The 22,047-nt window shown below is 42.0% G+C and overlaps 2 protein-coding genes across 3 annotated transcripts in view; both read right to left on the bottom strand.

The window, feature by feature from the left end:
* Nucleotides 1-1,545: 1,545 nt before the first annotated feature.
* PEX19 (peroxisomal biogenesis factor 19) lies at nucleotides 1,546-7,325 on the bottom strand. The gene is made up of 8 exons (XM_019716441.2): nucleotides 7,201-7,325; nucleotides 5,649-5,758; nucleotides 5,067-5,232; nucleotides 4,544-4,629; nucleotides 4,165-4,326; nucleotides 3,180-3,356; nucleotides 2,900-2,944; nucleotides 1,546-2,734 (listed from the first exon to the last, which is right to left on the bottom strand). Exons 1-8 carry the CDS (start codon nucleotides 7,268-7,270, stop codon nucleotides 2,651-2,653), a joined length of 900 nt encoding a protein of 299 aa, XP_019572000.2. The 5' UTR covers nucleotides 7,271-7,325; the 3' UTR covers nucleotides 1,546-2,650.
* Nucleotides 7,326-10,847: 3,522 nt separating this feature from the next.
* COPA (COPI coat complex subunit alpha) overlaps nucleotides 10,848-22,047 on the bottom strand; it is a 38,011-nt gene continuing 26,811 nt past the window's right edge. For both annotated transcript variants that reach the window (XM_019716418.2, XM_019716419.2), the window contains exons 18-33: nucleotides 19,918-20,080; nucleotides 19,664-19,810; nucleotides 18,698-18,887; nucleotides 18,498-18,593; nucleotides 17,292-17,380; nucleotides 17,031-17,154; nucleotides 15,527-15,616; nucleotides 15,239-15,348; nucleotides 14,753-14,830; nucleotides 14,518-14,586; nucleotides 13,843-13,979; nucleotides 13,382-13,568; nucleotides 13,183-13,293; nucleotides 12,743-12,904; nucleotides 11,813-12,007; nucleotides 10,848-11,541 (exon numbers count right to left, since the gene is read on the bottom strand). In XM_019716418.2, coding sequence (XP_019571977.1) covers nucleotides 11,482-11,541; nucleotides 11,813-12,007; nucleotides 12,743-12,904; nucleotides 13,183-13,293; nucleotides 13,382-13,568; nucleotides 13,843-13,979; nucleotides 14,518-14,586; nucleotides 14,753-14,830; nucleotides 15,239-15,348; nucleotides 15,527-15,616; nucleotides 17,031-17,154; nucleotides 17,292-17,380; nucleotides 18,498-18,593; nucleotides 18,698-18,887; nucleotides 19,664-19,810; nucleotides 19,918-20,080 — 2,008 coding nt within the window. In that variant the 3' untranslated portion in view covers nucleotides 10,848-11,481. The remainder of the gene's footprint in view (nucleotides 11,542-11,812; nucleotides 12,008-12,742; nucleotides 12,905-13,182; nucleotides 13,294-13,381; nucleotides 13,569-13,842; nucleotides 13,980-14,517; nucleotides 14,587-14,752; nucleotides 14,831-15,238; nucleotides 15,349-15,526; nucleotides 15,617-17,030; nucleotides 17,155-17,291; nucleotides 17,381-18,497; nucleotides 18,594-18,697; nucleotides 18,888-19,663; nucleotides 19,811-19,917; nucleotides 20,081-22,047) is intronic.

Below are 22,047 nucleotides of genomic sequence, written 5' to 3'. Positions count from 1 at the left end.
TGAGATCAGCATAAACGCTTCACATACAGCTTAAACTTAAGCTTTGTAATGGTTATTTTTGAGCAGCAGTAAAAACAGTCTAGAAAAAAATGATGTCCTTACAATGACACATTCTTGCTGAAAAAAAAGTTCACTAGAAGCTAGCATCACCTAGGAGAGACCTACAAAGAAACGTATGTTTGGCTGATGGAGCCCCAGAGAGACTGAGGAGAGGCCCAGAGCAGTGCTACTCAAAGGTGGTTCGAACTTGTACTAGTCTGTGAACAGTTTTTTTGTTGTTCGTTTTTACCAGTCTGCGATATGATGAGTTAGAAACTGAGAGTTTAGAAACTTTCTAGCATTTTGACATTGCTGTGACATTCAACTGCATGATCAGTGGACTTATTCTGATGAATGCAGTCTGCTCAATTTGGGTGTTGTCAAACTTGCAGGGTGGGGAGCATACAGTGTGAACTGCACACTTGTCATGGGCAACAGGAACACATATTGGTGTACGAAGAATTGGATATTTGTGAGACAAAACCCTGGTCCTTTACCACAGACAGTTTGAGAAGGACTGCTCCATCCTTCCACAAGTCCTAGAATAATTCAAACAGTCTTTGGAACAGAGTAACCGGAGGTCAATTTGTTCATGTTCAATTAAAATCAAAATGAAAATAAATGGCTCAAGAACAAAACTAAACTGGACTAGGGCATCTATTTAGAGTCTTGAAGCAAGCCCTGGCCAACCCAGTGAGAATTTGTAAATGAAAATTGGCAGGACAGTAGGCAGACAATTCAAGGGGCAGGGAGGGCCCTTTTGTTCTTCCCTCCTGCCTCTTTATCCTCATCCAGCTTTTGGTGGGAGCTGTAAGGAGAGAATTTTGGCCATTCAGGCCCAAAACCACCACCAAAAGTTTGCCTATCCTTTCCCTACTTCTTGTAGAGTAAAGGAGTCTCAGATTCAGATCTGCTCTTTCATACTGATAAGGAACAGTAGCTGGATCTTCCCCAAAAGCCTGAGGCCTCAAAAACATTTCCTTCCTTGCCAATACCATAGAACATGTGAAATTTTAAAGGGTGAAAAGCCTTATTCCAGGGGAAAGTGACATGTCAGGAGCTCACAGTGACTCACATGATAAATGTGAATTTGCTCTGGTAGTTATTTTCTGAGAGCTGAACCAAGACAGCTAGCTGGTCTGACCAGAATATCCATCAACATATGGCAGCCAAGGTCCGTAGATCCACTGGCTTCCAGAGGTCAGCTCAAAGAAAAATAATTTAGAAAACCTGTTAACAATATACTACTAACATTAATAAAAATAACATGAGATATTAAAATCAATACAAATGAAAGCTTCCCAGATTAAAATACTCAGAGGAAAAGAGGACAGGACACTGAGTCTCCTTTGCCAAATGAAGTGCAGACTGAGCTGGGGAAGGCGGATGGTGGTGGAACCTAGCACTGCAATATTATGCAGAACTAGTCTGCTAACATTATTCACACTGCAGCTTAGAGAAGCTGAGGAAGATGAGAAAGAGACCTGGATGAAAAACAGGCCACACTCCTCACTCAGAATATTTATTAGTCAGAATAAAGAACCCAGGCTGCACCTTACCCCCTTTCCCAAACTATCTCCCTGAATCAAGGGACAGGATTCAAAGGAGAGATGTCTCAAATAAGACAGAATGAAGAACAGTAATTCATTTCCTCGCCTTGACACTATAATTATATGTGTTTGTCAGGGAGAGAGAGAGCCAGTGAGAGTGGTGGATGGATTAGATGAGGGGGAAACAGGATGGGCCCTGTTTTGTCATAGTTTGGGTTCGGAGAAGGGTTGGAATAAACAGGTATTTTTAAAAGAGAGGAGATAGGAGAAGCAAGGGCAAAGGAAGGTCAAGAGCTGGTTTCACCCTGATCACACAGCATGGTGGAAAGAACCAGGGCAGCAATTTGACTTCTCAGGCTGGAACAGGGAGTTGAGGACTCAGCACCTGGAGAGAAGAGAATCCCAGGGCTTCTCTTTCAACCCTGCTGTGATTAGATACAAAAACCCTACTATTTAAACTTGCCTGTAGCAAAACAGTGAGGCAGGGACAGACTTGAAATGATATCCTACTTCCTTTCCCTTCAGGGAATTCAGAAAGATCTGTCTGAAGGTAAGAGGGCATAGTGACAGACCTATAACTCCAGTCTAGGTTGTTTCTCCCCACTCATTCCAGAAGACCCTGCCCAAAAGAACTATACAAATACAGAGTCCCAGGACTCTGTCTCTGCTCCCCAGGTCCAAGAGAAGGGAGCAGAGACAAGGCACAAAGACCCTGGGTACAAAGGTGAAAATCAGTGTGGCCAGAGATAATATTACTTTGGGAGATGGAAGAAGATGCATGCCCCAAAAGGGATGTCTCCTTCACCTGATAAGTAGTCAGGCCTTTCCTAGCAGCAGAAACCACTACTGAAAGGGCTCTAGAAATGGCCTGCAGAACAGGTCTTATTCCTAGAAAGACAGAGAAAAAGCCTCAGGTGGTATGGCACAATCTTGGCTGGGATGACAGAGGGCAGTGGGCAGACCACTCCTGTAGACGGCACTCCTGCCTCAGCTTCCTAGTGGTTCTGCTGACTCCAGGTGTTCCCAGATGGCTGGGAATCAGGGAGGAAACGTGTTGTGTTTCACATGATCAGACACTGTTCGCCATTGGCACCTGGTGGGCCCGATAGATTGAGGGCATCCAGGTCAAAGTTGAGGCCAGGAGGCTGGAGAAGAGATGAAGGGACTCAGGTAACTGCTCATATTTCAGGTGGGAGCACCTAAAAGTCCATCCCCAGTAGCCACAATTATCACCTGAGGTAGAATCACTAAAGGTTAAAGAATTCTGGAAACTTGGGCACAGATTAAAATCTAGGAGAAGATATACTCACCATCTCCCCAGCCAGCTCTTTTGGAGGATGGCCCAAATCCTGCAGCTGGAAGATAAGGAAAAAGAAACATAAGACAGAAAAAAAATCCCAAAAGACAATAAAGCAAAAGAAGAATCTGAGCCATGGTCTCTATGCTTTCTCCTGAGGACTGGGCTATGTGGCCTCTGTTGTGCTCCCTCCTCCACCTGGGTTTGACAGTGTGGCCTCCTTCCCAGATGCCTCCTCCACCAAACACCCAAGCAGAGAGCACCAGCAGGCAAAAAACAGAAGGAAGCCTTACCTGCTGCATAAGATCCAGCACTGTCTCAAAACGAGCTTTCTGAGTGGCCTCACTGTCTGCGGGGGTCTCTGCCTCAAACTGCTCACATATCTTGCCCATGACACTGTGTTGTTTCTGATATTTTTCAAACTGCTCTGGAGGTAGAGATTCCTGGTGGCTCTGCAACCATTCTGGATACTAAGGAAAGAGACAATGAGTGGGGAAGAATTAAGTGAACAGTGGATAAGGAATGGCAATAAAATATGAAGAACAATAAAGTATGAAAGGGAAGGGTGCACAGAAGAAAAATGCTAAATAAGCTAGTTTAGCACTGACTCCAACCAGATCACCTGGCTATGCTAGCATTTATGGTCACCAGAGGATGGCAAACTTCTTCGATGAAGTGCCAGATAGTAAATATTTTAGGCGTTAAGAGCCACATATGGTCTCCGTAACATTCTTTTGTTTTTGTTTGATTTTACAACCTTTAAAAACGTAAAAACCTTTCTTAGCTTGAGAGTTGTATTTGGTCCACCCAGACCCTGGTCTGCTGACTCATGGTCTACACTATTCATTTCACACTTAATCACATGTTGCTCTGTGTCACTGAAAAGCTTTTCCTATATTTTATCTCTTTAGTAAAACCATAAAAGCTCTTTGACAGCAGGGAGCATCTTTTAAATTACTCAGTGAAACCTTGGAGAAATAAATCAAGTTAGAAATGCAAGAAGGGGTTATCAGACAACGAAAGTGTTTGAAAACTATAAAACAGTTTACAGAAAACTAGAGCTGAAAGATTTCTCCTTCTACCTTAAATATCCTCAGTTTGGTAGCTTTATTCTCTTAGAGACACAACTCCTTTCCAATTCTTCCCACTCCAAATAAGTAAAGAAGAAAACAACAGATGGACATGAGTACTCAAGTTCCTCTATCTCTGCAGGCTCTAAGCAGACCAATTAGCCCACAGGAGAGCAAGGAAGAAAAGCAGAAATAGAAGTTCACATACCTTTTCTGTGATCTCCCTCAGTGATGGGTACAATACATCCTTGGACAGTAGGTTCTGCATGATACTCTGCATGATGGGGAGGATGTTCCCTTCCCCTTCCCCTTCCTCCATGCCCAACCCTTCCATGGCCTTGGTCAACTCCTCTTCTGACATGCCTGAGTTCTAAAAAGGACAGGAGAGAGATAAGCAAGTACACTGCCTTCTTGGGATACTTACTACCCTTTCAGGTAGGAAAGAACTATTTAAACTTGCCTGTAGCAAAACAGTGAAGCAGAGATAGACTTGAGATGATACCCAAGAAACTCTGTCTTTGAGAATCTGCTGGTAAAGTGTCTAGGAGTGGGCCCCTTGTGGTCCCATACCTGCCCACCCCCCTCACCTGCAGATCAGTGGCATTTTTGGCTAGTCCACTTAGTGTCTCCTTTAGGCAAGAAGTGAATTCTTGTTGGGAAGTCGCATCACTGCCTAAGAGATCAAAAGAACCAAGGTCATTTAGGATTTTAACTGTTTGCTTACCTAGGCCGACCTGGTTACCAGCTTGGACATGGAGCATTTACTAGTGAGTCACGATTACGCCAAATCTTTGAATGCTTTATGGTTATCTTTATAGTCATTTTCACAAATCTACATGGACTACGTGTCAGTTTGTTCTCCATGATGACACCTTCGATAACACTGCGACCATTTACATGACCAGGTTTCAATAATCTTTCCTATTACTTTCCACTTATCTCACCCTTTTCATTAAGCAGCGTTCCCATCCTTCCTCCCATCTCCTTGCTCCACCCCATGGAAGTGATATCATGACTATCAACTTCACTAAGAATTTTGGGGTTTCCAAGCAACGATGACTTAAGAAGAGGTTTGTTCAGATATTTCCAGTTGTCAGGCACACCCCTCACCCACTCTCCCAGCAGCCTCTGAGAGCTTTTGGAACTGTTCCACCAGGTGGGGCTCTTCCTCAGCCAACTCCTTCATTGCCTTCTCGAACTCTGCAGTGGCTTGGGAAGCCAGCTCGCTGTCGAACAGTTCCTGGAAAAACTTCTCTTGGGAGGCGAAGAGGGCATCCTGCAGGGGAGGAGTGACCAAAATGCATCTCTTACTTGGCACTGCACTACACCTGGTTTCTGACAGAAGCCACAGGCAGAGGCTCTGAGAAATGCAGTGTCTTCTTCCTACCCACTTTCACTGAACATTCTAACGACCTCTCTTAATGAGGACAGCAAGAAGGTATCTGTCAATATGGAGTGGTATTCCCAAACCAACCATTTAAATCTCCTTTCTTAAGGAATTTCCTGGAGATCTCTAACCTCCACCTCAAGTCAATTCCCTGTTTCACAAGGACTGAGGCCTGCAAGAGCACTCAGCAGTGTGAGGCCAAGGCACCCTCCCCTCAGTCCCCTCTGGCCCACTGGGGCCTGCCCCACCTCTGCTCAGAGTTGCATGCCATCCCCTCCCCTCCCTTAAATGGGTAGAAATTATACTTTGGCAGTGTCTCCTGGCGATCTCTTCTGGGTCCCTGAAGCATCAGGGGCCGTGGTGGTAGGAGGGGGTGCTGGGGAGGGTTTGGCCTTATCAAAATCATCAAGAGCACCTTCAGAAACAAGAGACATGGTATGCGTTTTGGGGATGGATGAGGATGAAGGGTTGAGGGGTTTCTGGGTAAAGGATCGAGAGAATAATTTTTCAAACTGCCCACGTTCCTAAATTTTTCTTTTTCTGAGTGTCCCTCTCCTGGCCCTCCCCTCAGTAAGCCTCCCACTTACCTCCCCATTACCTAATTTATTATGATCAAAGGGGAAGAAACATCTTAAGGAACAGGCATCTCTCTCTGAGCCGGGAGGAGGGTTAAAAGAAGTTCTGCAGACATCTCCATCTACATAGTGCCTTCCCTGCCACACTCTAATGATTCCCTAGAAATCTCATACAAATATCCAACAGGAGCAGAGAACACAAATGTCCTTAACCCTCTGAACTCACTCTGGATCCCTGAAGGGAATAAGCTTCGGCAAGAAAGCAAAAGCCACAAATGTCCCACACAGCCCTTCATGGATCCTGATACAATTAGAAACTGAGGGACTCCATACTGCACTCCAGGGAAGGGCATTAAACTCTCTTTTCCTATCCTTCAACTTAGCCCTCCCTGGGCAAAGCTCTTAGAGCTAGCTCCCTCTGGCCCCGGCTCTGCAGATAATTAACTGTGAGCCAATTCACACAGAATCACTTGGCACTGTTTCTCAATCACTTATTCACTGTTTCTGTTGTCCTTCCACCTGCCCACATCTCTGTGACTGGGCAAGAGACCAAAAAATATTCACCTCTGCCCTGAAAAGCCTGTGTCCTCACTACCTTCTGCTTGCCAGGCCTAGGGGAAGGGCACTGGCTCCACTCTGGGCAAGAAACCATGAGGAGTGGAGGACAGGGCTCAGGAAGAAAAGAACATCCACCCTCTTTCAGTAGGGTGAACTGTCTTCCCTTGAGACCGTCTCATCCTCTATTTTTCAAAATAATGGCAAGGGAGTCGGCTTCAGCTCTGACCTGATGAAAGAACTGGAAAGGGGGCCTGGTGAGAGAAAGGTGAAAGGACTGGGAGCAGGAAAGTGTCTTTTGAGTTAAGGACAAGGCAGTGCATAGCAGGGTGAGCTACGGCCTTGTTAAGAGCTAATGTAAGCAATCTGTGAGTGTCCGGTTCGCTGCCCACCGAGGACCGAATGAAGTTCGACTTCAAGAACTTACTCAAGTAAGGGAAGCAGGGTTTGGAACCGGATCGTCAAGCGCAGTCCCCTGGGTTACTGTTTCCCCTCTGGCAGAGAGATCAACGGTCTGGGCTCTCAGGGGCCCAACGTGAAGGCCCCAGTTCCCGCCGCGGAGGAAGATGAGGGGGACCCAGAAATCGGGATCGCAGTCAGACCCTCCGCACCCGTCCAATCTTTGGACAGCCTTCCCCGCTCCGCCCCCAATATCTCAGCCTCACTTAACGCCCTGAATGGGTCCTCATACCCGCCCTCCTCGGTTCTTCCCATTATGGACTCTTACTTTCCAGAAGCTCTTCCAATTCCCGGTCCGCTTCGGCGCTGACCGCACAGTCCTCCTCTGCGGCGGCCATCTTGCTACCTCTGACTCGCCGTAGGAGGCGGGATTCCGCGAGGCCCCCGCGCCCCGCCCTTTCCGCCTCTGCGACCAATACTAATTGGGGGCAGTACGGAGCCGCCATTTTTAAAGGGACAGGAAACTCGATTTAGGGTGTGTTTTTTTCCCCTTACGCCAGGAATCATTGAACTAACATAGAAACTTACTGTTATCTTTTGCTAGGTTTCTTACTGGCCTGGCTTCCTTTCATTCAGTTTCCCTCATTATCCAGAGAAGTAGCTCTTCCATTATTTTTTCCAGTACTTAACTCTTTCTGACATAATATATATTTTACTTGTATTGCTTATTGTCTCCCCTTCCCCGCCCCACCCCTCTCCCCTAGAATTTCAACACCATGATGACAAGGAGTTTCGTCCGGTGTATTCAATGCTGTATTCTCAGCTCCTAGGCTAGGGCCTAAAACTTAGTAGGCACTCATTGGCCATTCTTTGTTCTCCCAGACCCTTATGAAACACGTTTCTTTGTGGGACCTAATGGACATCTCTCCTTTCCTATTCTCCATTAGAACTGTTAGACTAAAGGACACAGGGCCAGCATTTGTTACGACTCACGTTGGTTGAATCAATTCAGGCAGGAAATGAGACTCTGGTACCTTGGACTGAGCAACAGGGCAATTCGAATGTAGTGGTAATAGACCTGCCTTCCCTGATCCATCATCCTTCTCTGTACAGAACGCAACCTCCAATGGAGTGAAGTTGGAGAGGCTCACAGAGACAACTCTAGACATCCCTTTCCTCCTCTGGGATTGTTCTCCTATTCAGATCTGTCATAATACATAAACTGCTTCAGACACAAATCTATTTTAGCACTTACAGCACATCTGCTGTTGTTTAAGACCTGGTGCAGCTCACAGTGGAAGACAGAGATAAATCAGGACCAGCCCTTGCTGACTGGGGATTGGGCTGGAGGTAGGACTACACATACACACAGTAAGAATGGCACAAGGAAAGTGTCTTTAAAAAGCTAAGGGTAAAGTGCTATAAAGTTTAAAAGGGAGAAATCACATCAGAATGAAAAAAGTCACTTCATGACTTTCATCCTTAGCTTTCCAAACACCTGAATACTGTGTCAAGCACCAGATTAGGTACGTTCTCTTTCCTTTACAGATAGGGCACAGACTTGTAAAATCATACCTATGCAAAAACTACTGTATTCCTCCAAGCACAAGTAGTGTGACTTGGGAGAACACATTCTGAACTGGGAGACCCAACTGTCAATAAATTCCTCTGTTCAAAACCCTTCACCAATTTAGGCCTCAGATTACAAATATGTAACAATACAGTTAGGACTCCAAGGTACTTTTCAATAGTTCTATAATCAACACTTGTAACAGTTTATTACAGGCTAACTTGCTCATTCAATTCCAAACTGCTTACATGTGTATGCCTAATATAACTATAATTACTGTGTTTCCCCGAAAATAAGACTTGGCTGGACAATCAGCTCTAATGTATCTTTTGGAGCAAAAATTAATATAAGACCCAGTCTTATTTTACTATAAGACCCAGTCTTATATAATATGATATGATATAATATAATACCGGGTCTTATATTAATTTTTGATCCAAAAGACACATTAGACCTGATTTTCCAGTTAGGTCTTATTTTCAGGGAAGCACAGTATATCAAGTGCATGTTTAAAAAGATAACAGGCATTTCTATTGGCTTTTCATTAATGTGGCTATATAATCATGTTAAGGAAAATACTAGATGGTAATTGAGAAGATTAAGATGGAGTTCAAAATAAGCATGGTTCTTTGCATTATTTCTTAAACTTGCTTCTGCTTTTGTTTTTACTACTGATATCCTAACACTTCATCTCATATTTACTCACCTTCTGCCTTTCTAATGTATAGTGAACACTGTTGCAAAACGGTAATTTACAGCGTTTTTTTTTATATCACTCTCTCGCTTAAGGATATAATGGCTTTCCACTGTTTATTTACTGACTTCACATTCTTGCCCAGTATTCACAGTTATTTCACATATATCCATTTTGTTTCCCCAATTTCCTAAGCTTCAAGAGGCAGATTGCCCTCTTTTTTCATATCCCTGAATTCAGAATGTTTATATTTATATGTGAAGTTAATTTTGTAATTTAATTTTTAAACATACAAAAAATTTCTTTTGCCAAAATTTATCACCAATTTGCTTGTTTACAGAAAGAATACAGGGTGGCCAGATGGCTCAGTTGGTTAGAGCGCGAGCTCTGAACAACAGGGTTGCCAGTTCAATTCCCACATGGGATGGTGGGCTGTGCCCCCTGTAACTAAAGATTGAAAACAGTGACTGGACTTGGAGCTGAGCTGTGCCCTCCACTAGACTGAAGGACAACGACTTGGAACTGATAAGCCCTGGAGAAACACACTGTTCCCCAGTATTCCCCAATAAAAATTAAAAATAAAATAAAAATATATATATATGTATATATATATATATATATATATATATATATATATATATATATATATATATATATATAAAGAATGCTCATAACGAGAAAATGTTATCAAAGTAGTACGCAAATTTTTGAAAAAACAGGCTCAGTTTGGGGATACTATGTTTAGAAAGCAACTCTTAAAGCTAAAAAAAAAAATAAAGGCCTGTGCTCTTTGACGCAGGAATTCCATTTCTAGTTTATCCCCCACCTATTTAATGTATGTTCAAGTTATTCATTGCAGCCTTGTTATAATAGCCAAAGAAAGACTGGAAATAACCCAAATATCCATCAAGAAGGCAACTTACATAAATCATAGTAAATAATACATGGTACACTATGCAAAGAAGTAGAAAAGAGTGAAGCTCTCTAATATAATGGTATTAAAAAAAAAAATCCCTAAAATATGTTAAGTGAAAACATTAATAAGGTGCAAAATCATGAAATAGCCTGCTTCCATTTATGTATAACAGGAGGATAGGGAGAAACATATTCATATCTATTTGTATATACATAAAAAAATCTCTGGAAGGATAGGGAAGCTAACAACGTGGTTTCTTGTTTTGGGGAAGGTGATAGGAACTATGTGGCTGAGGAAAGGGATGGGAGGAAGACGTCACAGAATAGCTTTTTACATTTACTGATTTTTGAATTATATGAGTGTACTGTTTATTGAAAACATGAATTTAAAATGAAAAGGTACATATTTTAATCAAAGGCACAGCATGTCACTGTATAATCTTAACACATAACAAGCAAAATACTGTATTGCTAATCTAATTGTAATAAATACAACGTGTTTAATACTAATTAATCTTATATATAAAACATCCAGAACAGTTACAGGTGCTCAATAAATATTGGTATAATTAGCAATAGATGGAAGGATGCAGTCAATAATGAAATGAGGGAGCTACTTACTTTCTACCATTCTCATAGCAGTTTTATATATTCTATGGGGAAAAAAAATTTAACAACGGGTATTTATTATTTTGTAATTAGAAATAATTATCGAAGGAAAGATATCTGCTTTGGTGGGGCAGCTGCATGGAGTAAGCAGGAACATGAGAGTATCCAGGAAACAAATAGCAAGCCATAAAATTCTTGTAGAAATTTATTTAGTGTGAGAAACAAAAAATAAGAACAATGGTTGTAAAGAACAAATCAATAAAAAGTGGTGTGTGTTTTTGAAAAGCCAAAGTTTCTTCTCAGACTTTAAGTTTCTGGGCACACAGAGGGCACCTGCCTGGGAGTTTAAAATGGTGGTTGGCTAAGAGTTTGCTGTGATTGAGCAAAAGATGCTATCTTATTTATTCTATCCCATTCCTTTCTAGCAAAAAAGGAAAAAAAGTGGTGAAGAGAGAAAGGATAAATATTGAAGGAATTTACTAAACAAATGTTCACCACTAAGTTTTCATTTGTTTCTTGAAAGAGTTAAGCTGGGAAGGCAAGTTCAACTGTGACTGCAATTGTGAGACTGCAACTATAGTAGTGACCTTGAGAGAATGAAAGATCCTCAAAGGCAAAAAAAAAAAAAAAAAAAAAAGTCAAGTTTAGACATTTGATTAGCCACAGAAGAGAAAAACACAGTACATTTTAGGGCAGGGAGAGCTAAATGTCAATTTGAAAGGTAGTTAAGGAACAGGGAGTTACAAGGACATAGAGACTAATTCTCTGGGGCAGCTGAGGCGGGTGATATGGTGATTGACCCTAAACACACAAAGGGGGCCTTAGCGAAACTGCAGAGGACTAATCCTTAAACCAATCACATCTTTGCCAATCTCTGTCACCTGTAGAAGAGGAAACAAGAAAAATTTAGGGGTTTGTGAGGGTGAGAAGCCCAAAAAGCTTACTCCCTCCACTCCTCAATGAGCACAGTAGATTGATTTGTTATTGTTTGTTAACTGATTGGTAAAGAGCAGTGGGGAGAAGCTCTAGCTTTCTCTAGTATCACTACTGCCAGGAGCTAGGGGCAAATAGAGGAGAAAAAGGACCAACATGCTTCTTTCTCCTTCACCTTCCCTCAATATTCTGGATGCATTTCTCAAGGACAGTACTTACTGTAGTGACCCTGCAGATTTGACCCTTGAACTCCGGGCAATAGCAGGCTCCACTGAGTGGACATTTCTCCACTGGCTTTCCACGGTAGATGGGCCGATAAGATGCAGCACAGATATCGAAAGGGTTGTGCATGTCATAATTGAGCTGGTAGACATCTGTGGGGTTCTTCTCACACGCAGACAGGATTTTGCGGGTCTAAAGATGGGAGGGAAGGAATATTTATTTAAGAGGACTGAAAGCTGCACACCACAACTCAAATGATCTCATCTTCATGGTCTAGCTGTTTATTTGATGCAGGATGCAACTGTACTAATGAATTCAGAATATGTCCTCCGTACAGGACATACATGAAGGGGTAACAATCACCACTCCTCTGGTACCAGGCTTTCCCCTTCTCAATACCAAAGAGGCTCCATGGATCTAGACTCATATTTCTCCGCCATGTCTGAGAATTATCAGGCCTGAAAGGGTTAGAACTGGCTTCCATTACCCAATAAGAATGCTTTTGGAGAACACAAGTAATGGAAAATGTGGTAATATAATGTGGTAATAATATGTGGAGGTTAATTAGTGGTGGTATTAGGTTGGTGCAAAACTAATTGCGGTTTTTGCAATTATTTTTAACCTTTTAAACCACAATTACTTTTGCAACAACCTAATAGTAATGGTTGATCTGGAGCTTAAGGACAGGCATTGGGGATATTTTCAGATATAATCTCACACTGGCGTCATGTCTGAATTAAGTTATTAGTTCATTTTTCAGGAACAAAAGGAGGCACCCATGCCAGTAAATAAACAGGATGGCACTCTGTTGGCTCTTTTTGTTGAATGTCATTCAGTGCTTTGTTTCAGAGAGAAGGGCCTTGGTCTTCTACTCCCTCCATGTAAAAGCAGATCTGGTTCCCTTATGCTACTGAAGGTCCTATCTACCTGTTGAGCCACCTCTGGCTTGGGTCCAAGTTCTAACAGGCGCCGAGCAAAGGTGGCAGCTGTCTTAAAGTTCTTGAGTTTAAAGAAGAGGTTGAGGGCTGTCCGCAACACCAGAATCATGTGCACAGGCTGCAGGTTTGAGTGGGTGAAGTAGGCTGCCATCTGGTGGACAGAAAGAGGAACACATGCCAGGCTGATGCTACAGCTGAGATAGGGTATTCATAGATGCTAAACACGCTTTAAAAACAAAACAAAAATAGGACTGGTTATAAAGCAGAGAAGTCTTCTGCTTCCTAGGTATGCAGCACTGATGAGATGAAGAAGAAGGGTGGAGAAATACATTCTCTTCTCAGAGAAATGGGACCAGATTGAGAATTCACACCTAATGGAGGATGAAGGGGAGAACGTCTCTATACTGCTCAGAAGCCCAGAGATCTTACCTCACAGATGCGCTTCTGCTGTTCCAGGGTCTCTTTGGGAAGCTTCTTCCTTTCTGTCTCCATGGACAAACCCACAATGTATTCACGGCAAATGGTGATGAGCTGCTGCGCCTGGACAGAGAGACGAAGGTGATGGTACTCAAGAAAGAAAAGTGGGAGTGTTCATGACTAGGAAAAATGGCTAGACCTCTCCTCTAACCTCTGCAATCTCCTGTTTATTGTCCACAACAAGGAGTGGTACACTGAGTAAAATGGAACGGAATTTTTCCACAGCCTCCTCAAACTTGCCAACTGTGGTGAGCTGGTAGCACAGCTGCAACCGTTGGATGAGGTCATTAAGCTTCAGGCCCACAGCTGGTACACTGTTCTTCAGCCCTGCATCCTTCCTAGAAAGGGAAAAGTTGGAAGAAGACAGGATAATCATGAGCCCACCAGGACTCAACTTTTTTTCCTGGCAACATGATCACAACATGACCCTATTGTGAAAGTAGCTTGGGAATAGGTTGCAGAAGTGTAAACCAAACCTCTGAGTAGCAAGCCAAAGATCTTTTTCTACTAGGTAACTTCAGCTCTGGGACAATTGTGACTGTCCCTGAGGCTACCTCTTGAAATATCTAACCCAAGTTGAAACAGATAGAAGCCAGGAGCAAAGGGCCTTACCAATTGCGATTAGGGTAGCCATACATGGAGGGTAGGCAGGGCAAAGCCTGATAGGTGGTACGGCCTCGTGCATAGGTTTGTAGAAACAGTTGCTTGTAGGGGCTAAACTGGGTTACCCCGACCTGGTCATGAAGAAGCTGAAATACAGGAGAAAAGAGACATAGGATTTTGGTCCTACCACTTAAAAACTTGTTGATCTTGGGCAAGGTACTTAACTTCTCTGTACTTGTTTCCTCATCTATAAATTATATGTAATTATAGGACCTACTTCATTTAATAATATCCATAAAGCACTTAGGATAACGCCTGGTACATAGTCAACAGTAAATAAATGTTAGTCATTATAGCAGTTGTGGTGGTTGCTATTATTGTCATTATAACACATGGCTTAGTGTTCAAAACATATACCTATTCATGAGGGGTGTTGATTTTACTGATGGGAGCCAGAAATCAGGCTTTAGAATGAGTGGAAGATGGCTGGAAGTATTCACCTTAGGAGACTACGAAGCCAAATGGAAAGCAGGTAAGAGGAAGGCCTTATGAGGCAAGTTTCCTCAGTCAAGACCAAGGGCTTCCATGATAAATACATGCCTCTGCCCTTGTGGGTGGGAAATTTCCATTTGGTTAAGGTGAGTCAACCATCTCCCTGGTACCCTGGGTAACTTTAATACTTACCCGCATGGCGGTTTCAAAAGAGCCTGCCAGGATGTGATCAACTGGAAGTTGAGTGTTATTGCACCAGATCTAATAAGAAACAGAAAACCCAAGCAAAGTGAAGTCTTGCTGTTTCTCTTCCCAAACTATCCTATTCAGTATCTACAGTAGAAAAGTATCAGTACTCCTTACACATTAATCAAGTGTAGCCAGATCAGAAACATTCATCCCCACAGGGCTGTATTTTCCTGCTTACCTGATTTGGGCTGGTCCCCTTGGTGGGGGGCACAAAGAACCCATCCTCAGCCCCACCAGCTGCCCCAGGGGGTATATCCTAGGAGAAAATAAAAAAGTGAGTCATCTTTTAAACCATGTAAGCACTTAGTGCTGATCAATCTAAACAGAGCCCTTTACCTCGTTCCTAGCCTCTATCAGGGAAGAACACCATCAAAATGGGAGCAGGGGCAGAAGACCATCAAACTAGGAGCAGCATCCCCAGTAACAAAATGATAACCCAAAAGCTGCTGACAAAAACGCTTGCTGCCTTTCACAAGCTGCCACTGGCACAACCCTGATGATCTCATTCTTCTTTCTTTCAAACGGAAGATAAGCATCAGATTAAGAGGGTCTAGACCCCTTCCCTTTTGAGGGCCTCAGGACAGGGGTGGGGAGCGGTGATAAGGCCACTGGCTTCCACAGGGAGAAATGGAGACAACCTTAGAAGGGTAAGGACTCCACATACCAGCTCAGGAGGCAGCTCCAGATCCTCTTCTACATCCCAGCCACCACCTTCTTCCGGCCCCTTCCCCAGAGCATCATCCCCCAAACCTTCTGCAGCCTCCACAAACCCATCTGTAAGAAAAACCCAGGCTCAAAATAAATCTTCCAAGTGACACGATCTTAGCCAAAGGAAAGCAGTATGTTGAGATCCTTTTGGTCCCAAGGTTTGAAACCCTGCAGAACTGCCCACAGCCCAGTCCCAACCCAGGGTGCCCATCTGCCCAGACCAATCCTAGCACAGCATTCTTACCTTCATCCAGCTGCAGCTCTGCATCCTCTCCCCAGCCCTCAGTTCCAACAGTGTCAATGTCAATGTCAGCAGCCAGTGCTCCTCCCTTCCCTATAGAGGATAAAAAGGAGCTGGTTATAGCCCAGCAAGTCTGAGATACAGCCTCCTCTGCAGGCAAGTTGCATTCTTTCAAAAGCAGGTGCCAAGGTTCTGTTCACTTACTGTTTATTATTTATTTTTGTAATACATATGTTACGCTAACTTTCAGTAGGTTTCACAGAGAGAGGGAATAGAAAAGAGATGGAAACAACTGGCCTTCCTGCTACCAAAAACTGCCTCTTAAACCAATTTTTACTCATTAGCCTTCGGCTAGGAACTCTTAGAATTTCTCGCTGAGATCTTTGCTGTTATCACCACTACAGTGTGCACAGGGCATGAGGACACAAGGTAGGTAACAGCAGTGGAGGAAAGAGTGGAGCCAGGCACAAAATGCCTAAGGGTCTATTTAGGCTCTAAGTCAGGAGAAATGACTTCATAGACATATCCAAAAAGACAGGAGGGTAAAGGTGGGTGTGGTGGCACTCATCTGCACAGATGTGGCACAGAATCTGAGGTGGATGAATTTGTACCTTTAACATTGTGTGTCATGAGTAATAAAATACTGAATAGAGAGTACAACTATATATAAGGTGTAATGAAAAACTACAGTGAATGCTGCTGCCGAGTGCCATCCAACGAAAAGGCAGGGATCTTCAACAAGGGAAGTGGCATGTTGAACCTTAGTAACAGTATGTGACAAGTTTCAACTTGTTTGGTGCAGTCAGTCAGGTGTGAACTACAGTTGAGAGAATGTGTGTTTTAAAGTGTGCCGTAAATCATGGATCATGAACAACGCATTAATGTGAAATGGGCAAACAGGTTTCATCCTCCATCATGACAATGTTCCATGTCACACATTCCTTCTGGTATGGCAATTTCTGTCAAATAAAAACATCATGGTGTGTCCTCATCCACCTTATTCACCGGATCTGGCACTGTGCAATTTCTGGCTCTTCCTCAAAGTCAAAATGATTCAGGACATTAAGGCAGCCACGACAGTGCAACTAGACACTCACAAAAGACTTCCAGAACTGCTTCAGAAAGTGGCAAGAATGATGGGATAAGTGTGTGTGAAGCAAGGAGTATTTTGAGGGGAATTAATGGCAATGCATCTTTTACTGTAATAATGTTTTTGAATTTAAACATTCACTGTATTTCTTGTTCACACCTCATATATGGTAAAACCTAAGGAAATACACCAAAATGTTAGAAGCATTTTCCAAATGTTAAGGATCTCATAATGCTTCTCTATTTAGATTTTAAAAGGCTGCATCATAACTCTGTTTGGCATCTCAATGCTCCATGAGGCTTCATTCAGAAAAAAGAACAGATGAAAAGGTCAGAAGAGCCAATGGTACTCTCTGCCAATGGGGCAATTCTTCACAAAACAAACAGCAAAAATGCTATGGGAAAAGTGGGCACTTACCCTTGCTGGCAATGGAGCCTTCAAAGAACCCTTTGGATACAGTCAATAAGGGCCAATTGGTATCCAATGGCATGATAGGTGCAGGTGGCTGGAGCAATTTGGCATTGGGGTCAATGTCTGGGATCTGAAAGGTAGAGGAAAGAAAAGAAAGCAGCTCTCAGGAATCATATACATAGGAGAGTGACATTTATAGGCTATAACTGTCCCACGATCTCAGAGTTAATCCTATAATCAGAAACACTCATGTAAATAAAGACTCACCGTCTCCTTCTCTGGGTCAAATGTCTCCTTCAGGCTCTCAGCTTCTTCATCTAAGCCGTGGGTAGCAGCTGTGAGATAGGCCAATGACTCTGTACAGAAAATAGACTTTGTGGTATAGGTATATTTCCAAGTGAATACTGCTGTGGTAGGCAGACTCTAAGATATCCCCTCAGTGATCCCTGCCGCCTGGTATTCAAGTCCTTGCATAATCTCCTCCCCTTAAGTGTGCGCTGGACTTGTTGACTCACTTCTAATGAACAGAACATGGCAGAAATAATGAGATGTCAATTTTGAGATTATCATACAAAGACCGTAGTTTCCATCTTGGGTACCCTCTCCTGCTCTAAGGGAACCTAGCTGTCATGTCGTGAACTGCATGATGGAAAAGCCTACATGGCAGAAAATTGCCATCTACCAGCCAACAGCAGAGAGGACCTGAGGACTTCCTACAGACATGTAATAAGCATAGAAGCAGATCCTCCCCCACTTGAGACTGAGATGTCTGCAGCCATTGGCCAACACTTTGGCCTCATGAGAGGTACTGTGCTAGAGGCACCCAGCTAAGCCATGCGGCAAACTGAAATAGCCAATGTTTGTTGTTTTAAACTAAGTTTTGGGGCAATTTGTTACACAGCAATAGATAACTAATACAGTTGTTTATCCTTGAGATCTATCATCAGTGTTGGTGAGAACCTTGGAATCATCCTTGACTCCTCTGTTTCACATCCCACATCCAGTCTTTCAATAAATCATGTTGATTCTATCTTTATATGCTGAGTCTGACCATTGCTTAACCCTTCACTGCTAGCACCTTGGTCCAAACCACATCTTTTACCTTTCTTATTCCCTAATGTATCGCAAATGCTAGTATAATGCTTGGTACGCAGTGGCTTCTCAAAAAATATCCCTTGAATATATGAACACATACATAAATAAATAAATGAGTGAAACCTCTAGGACCCTTTAAAACCTCCTATCTCCTCCATGACTATGAACTATTTTCCTAAGAGAGCTTGGCCAGACTGAATATGCTGGCTGTACCTCTGTTTGGCTTTAAAGAAAGTCTTCTGAACACAGTAGGAGTATATTGCCTCTTCTGGAAAAATGCACAATGAAGGCAAATCCTTCACCACTACAAATGAATAACTCACCATGAAGAGAAGATACTTCTAAGGCTCCAGGGAGCTGGTGAATTTGGGTACTTACTCTGCCCACAGTTCTTTAGGATCCGCACCCGTTCTGACACATCGCCCAGGTACAGGGCATTCTGATAATGGCCACTCATGTCCTTTCGGATCTCAGCTGCACCAAGTCAATAAGAGACATCAAGTTAGGTCTTCTCTCTTAAGTTTTCTTTCTCCTCTATTTGCCCTCCTCCTTCCCATCCTTAGTTTCTGGTGCCTCACCAATCTTCATCATCTTGCGAAGTTTCTCTAAGTTGCCAGTGATAAGGTATAGAAAGGAAAGTTTGTCAAAGTTTTTGGTGCGCTGATAACACATTTCCACAATCTGGTGGTTCCCCTGTAGCAAAGCCACTTCTCCCAGCTTTTCCCAGCAGTTCTTGTCATCCAGTGCTTTGGCTGCTTCCAGAGCAATCTAAAGAATTCCCAGGGTCAGAATTAACAGGTTGGAGAATACTGGCTCCAAACCAGGGACTACAGTCAAAGTGTTTGCCTCTAAATAAACCTCCTAAGGAACTCTGTATACTTTCAATCACACCTAGCTTTCAATCTAATTGTACTAAAAATCCTATCAACAAACAAGATCCCTTTGGATCCATGAACAGAAGAATCATATCACATTATCCTCAGAAATTTATTTTTACAACAAAATTATCCCATAGCAGTTGCTGATTCCATAGGGCCAATTCTTTCTTAAATACCTTATTTCCTACTTGCCAAGTCTGAAGATCCATAGGGGCTTTGGGAAAGGCAGAAGAAATAATGAAAGAATGAAGTTCGGAACTGGAAAGTCAATGTTCCTAAGCCCTCTCCCCATTTAAAATAATGCCTGTGGACTCCAAACCCCAACATTTAGTAAGTGCTCCTTCACCTAAGCAGCTAGTCAACAAGTCAAATGTCAAGGAAGTAAGGAAATTTTTCAAATTCCATGCTATCTTGCTCCTATTCTAGAAGTTACTGGATTCAGAATAACTAAGCATGACAATAGTATAAATGCTGTGGCAGAAGCAGACACGAAAAAGTAGAGACTGGCAAACAGCAACAGAAAGATGGCTCTATCTAACAAAAAGTCCCAAATTCTACTATACTGGCTAAGAAAGCAAGCCCAGAACAATAATGCCTCATCAATGCCACCCTGACCCTCTTACCTTCTCTGCAATGATATGGGGCTTATAACCACATTTGTCTCACCTCAATGTTGCCACACTCCAGTGCCAGACTAAAGCGAGTTTTCTCATCCTTGACAAAATGCAGTGCCACTTCAGGATAGCCCTTCTTCTGGAGATATGCAATGATAGACTGGCCTACTAGTTTGGCGTTCCTTACCATGTGCAGCACCTATACATTTAAGGTGGAGTAGGGCAGGAAACAGAGATTACTTACAGGAGAAAAAAAAAAGAGTGCTTCCCCTCTCAATACTCCTAATATGTTTTCTCCTTTCATACCTCATCATATTTTCTGTTGATCAGGGCCAGCTTGAACTTGAACTCAGTAGGATCAATGGTGAGCACCCGAGGACGACATTCCCTATCTAGGCAATACACATTGTTTCCCTTTACCCTTGTGACATAGATGGGTAAATCCAGAGTTCGGATGATCCCGTAGTCCCTAAGAAAAAGAGTTAGAGAGCACAACTTTCAGTGAGTGAGGGAGAAAAATCCAGCCTGTAAAGAAATGGAACAAGCCTAGGACACGGGCTTTTGTTTTCTCATTACCCTTTTGTCAAGTGTCATTTGAACAATGGTATAGGTAGAAAGTGATTAAAAAAAAAAGAGCAGAACGAAATGCCATATTTATTTATTTTATTCTTTTGTACAAAATGGGAAAAGATAGGGCTTATAGTATGATCTTTCCTCATATGCTATTACTCGAAGAGCTAACAGACTTGGCTATAGGAATCAGACCTAAAAGTTAACTCTTAAATTCTGATATATAATTACTAGGCCACTATGGACAGTTAACGCCTTCCTTATAAGCTATAGGGGAAAGTAGAAGAGAGATAGACGTCAAGATTTCTGACACACAGAAAAATGATAAAAAGCATAAAAATTTTTAAACCGAATGAAAATAAAACATTTACGAATTAAAACTTATGGGTATAGCTAACACAACACTTGGATAATTGATAGCATTAAATGCATATAATGTATGAGAAGAAAACAAAATTAATGAGCTTAATGCATATATTAGGAGAATGACTAAAAATTAATAAGCACCCATCTCAAAAATTTTATTGATCTTTTTCAAAGTTTAACCAAAGAATATAGTCAGAAGGAAATAATAAAGTCAAAGTAGAAATTAAGAAACAGAAAACAAAAATACAATACATAAGTTCAATAAAGGAAAAAGCTGGATAAAATTGATACACCTTTTGTGAGGTTAATTAAGAAAAAGAGAGAAAATGGCAATAATAGGAATGAAAAAGGGCTATCACTATAGATCCTGCAGAATGAGAATATGCATAAACTTTTCTTAAATGATCTAATCCTGAGAAAATTAAAATTTACCAAAATTGACTAAAAAAGAATGAAACGCCCCTATAGTCCTATAATTGTTTCATAAAATACACTGAATCAAATACAAAATTCTCCTATACATAAAGCTCCAGGCCTGGATGACTTCACTGGCAAATTCTACCCAACATTCAAGGAAGAATTAATTCCAATCTTACAAAAACTCATTGAGCGAACAAAAGAAGAAGGTATATTATTTTGCTTATTTAATGAAATAAGCACAACTTCAATACCAAAACCTGACAAGGACAGAAAAAAAAAGGAAAATCATAAATCATAGGCTAATCATACACACACACACACACACACACACACACACACACACACACAGATACAAAAATCCTGAACAAAATATTAGCAAACGAAAACTAGCAATATTTGAAAAGGGTAAGACATCATAACCAAGTTAGATTCATATCAAGAATACAATGGTCTAACATTAAAAAATATATCAGTTTAAATTTACCACACTAATTTAATCAGTGAAAGGAGAATAATCATATGACTACCTCAGTATATGCAGAAAAAGTATCTAATATAATTCAATATTAATTCAAGATACAGCAAGGAATACCTTGATAAAGAATATCTATAAAGATCTACTGAAGGCGGCCAGATGGCTCAATTGGTTAGAGCACGAGCTCTTAACAGCAGGGTTGCCGGTTCGATTCCCGCATGGGATGGTGGGCTGCACCCTCTGCAACTAAGATTGAAAATGGCAACTGGACTTGGAGCTGAGCTATGCCCTCCACAACTAGATTAAAGGACAATGACTTGACTTGGAGATGACGGGCCCTCGAAAAACATGCTGTTCCCCAATATTATCCAATTAAAAAATAGTAATAATTAAAAAAATAAAAAATAAAACCTATGGAAAAAAAAAGCTACAGCAAGTTTATATAATGCCAATGGAAGCTCACCCTTTAAATTGGGAACAAAACAAAAAAGTTTGTTATCACTATATTTATTCAACAGTGGGCTATAGATCCTGGTCAGTGCAGTAAGACAAGAAAAATATATGAAAGTAAAAGTACTAGAAAAGAAAAAACAAAACTGTCATTC

Source organism: Rhinolophus sinicus, linkage group LG17, assembly GCF_036562045.2.
Source record: "Rhinolophus sinicus isolate RSC01 linkage group LG17, ASM3656204v1, whole genome shotgun sequence".
NCBI classification, from domain to species: domain Eukaryota; kingdom Metazoa; phylum Chordata; class Mammalia; order Chiroptera; family Rhinolophidae; genus Rhinolophus; species Rhinolophus sinicus.
The sequence above is the reverse complement of the archived record's forward strand: the minus strand, read 5'-3'. Positions and strand labels throughout refer to the sequence as shown.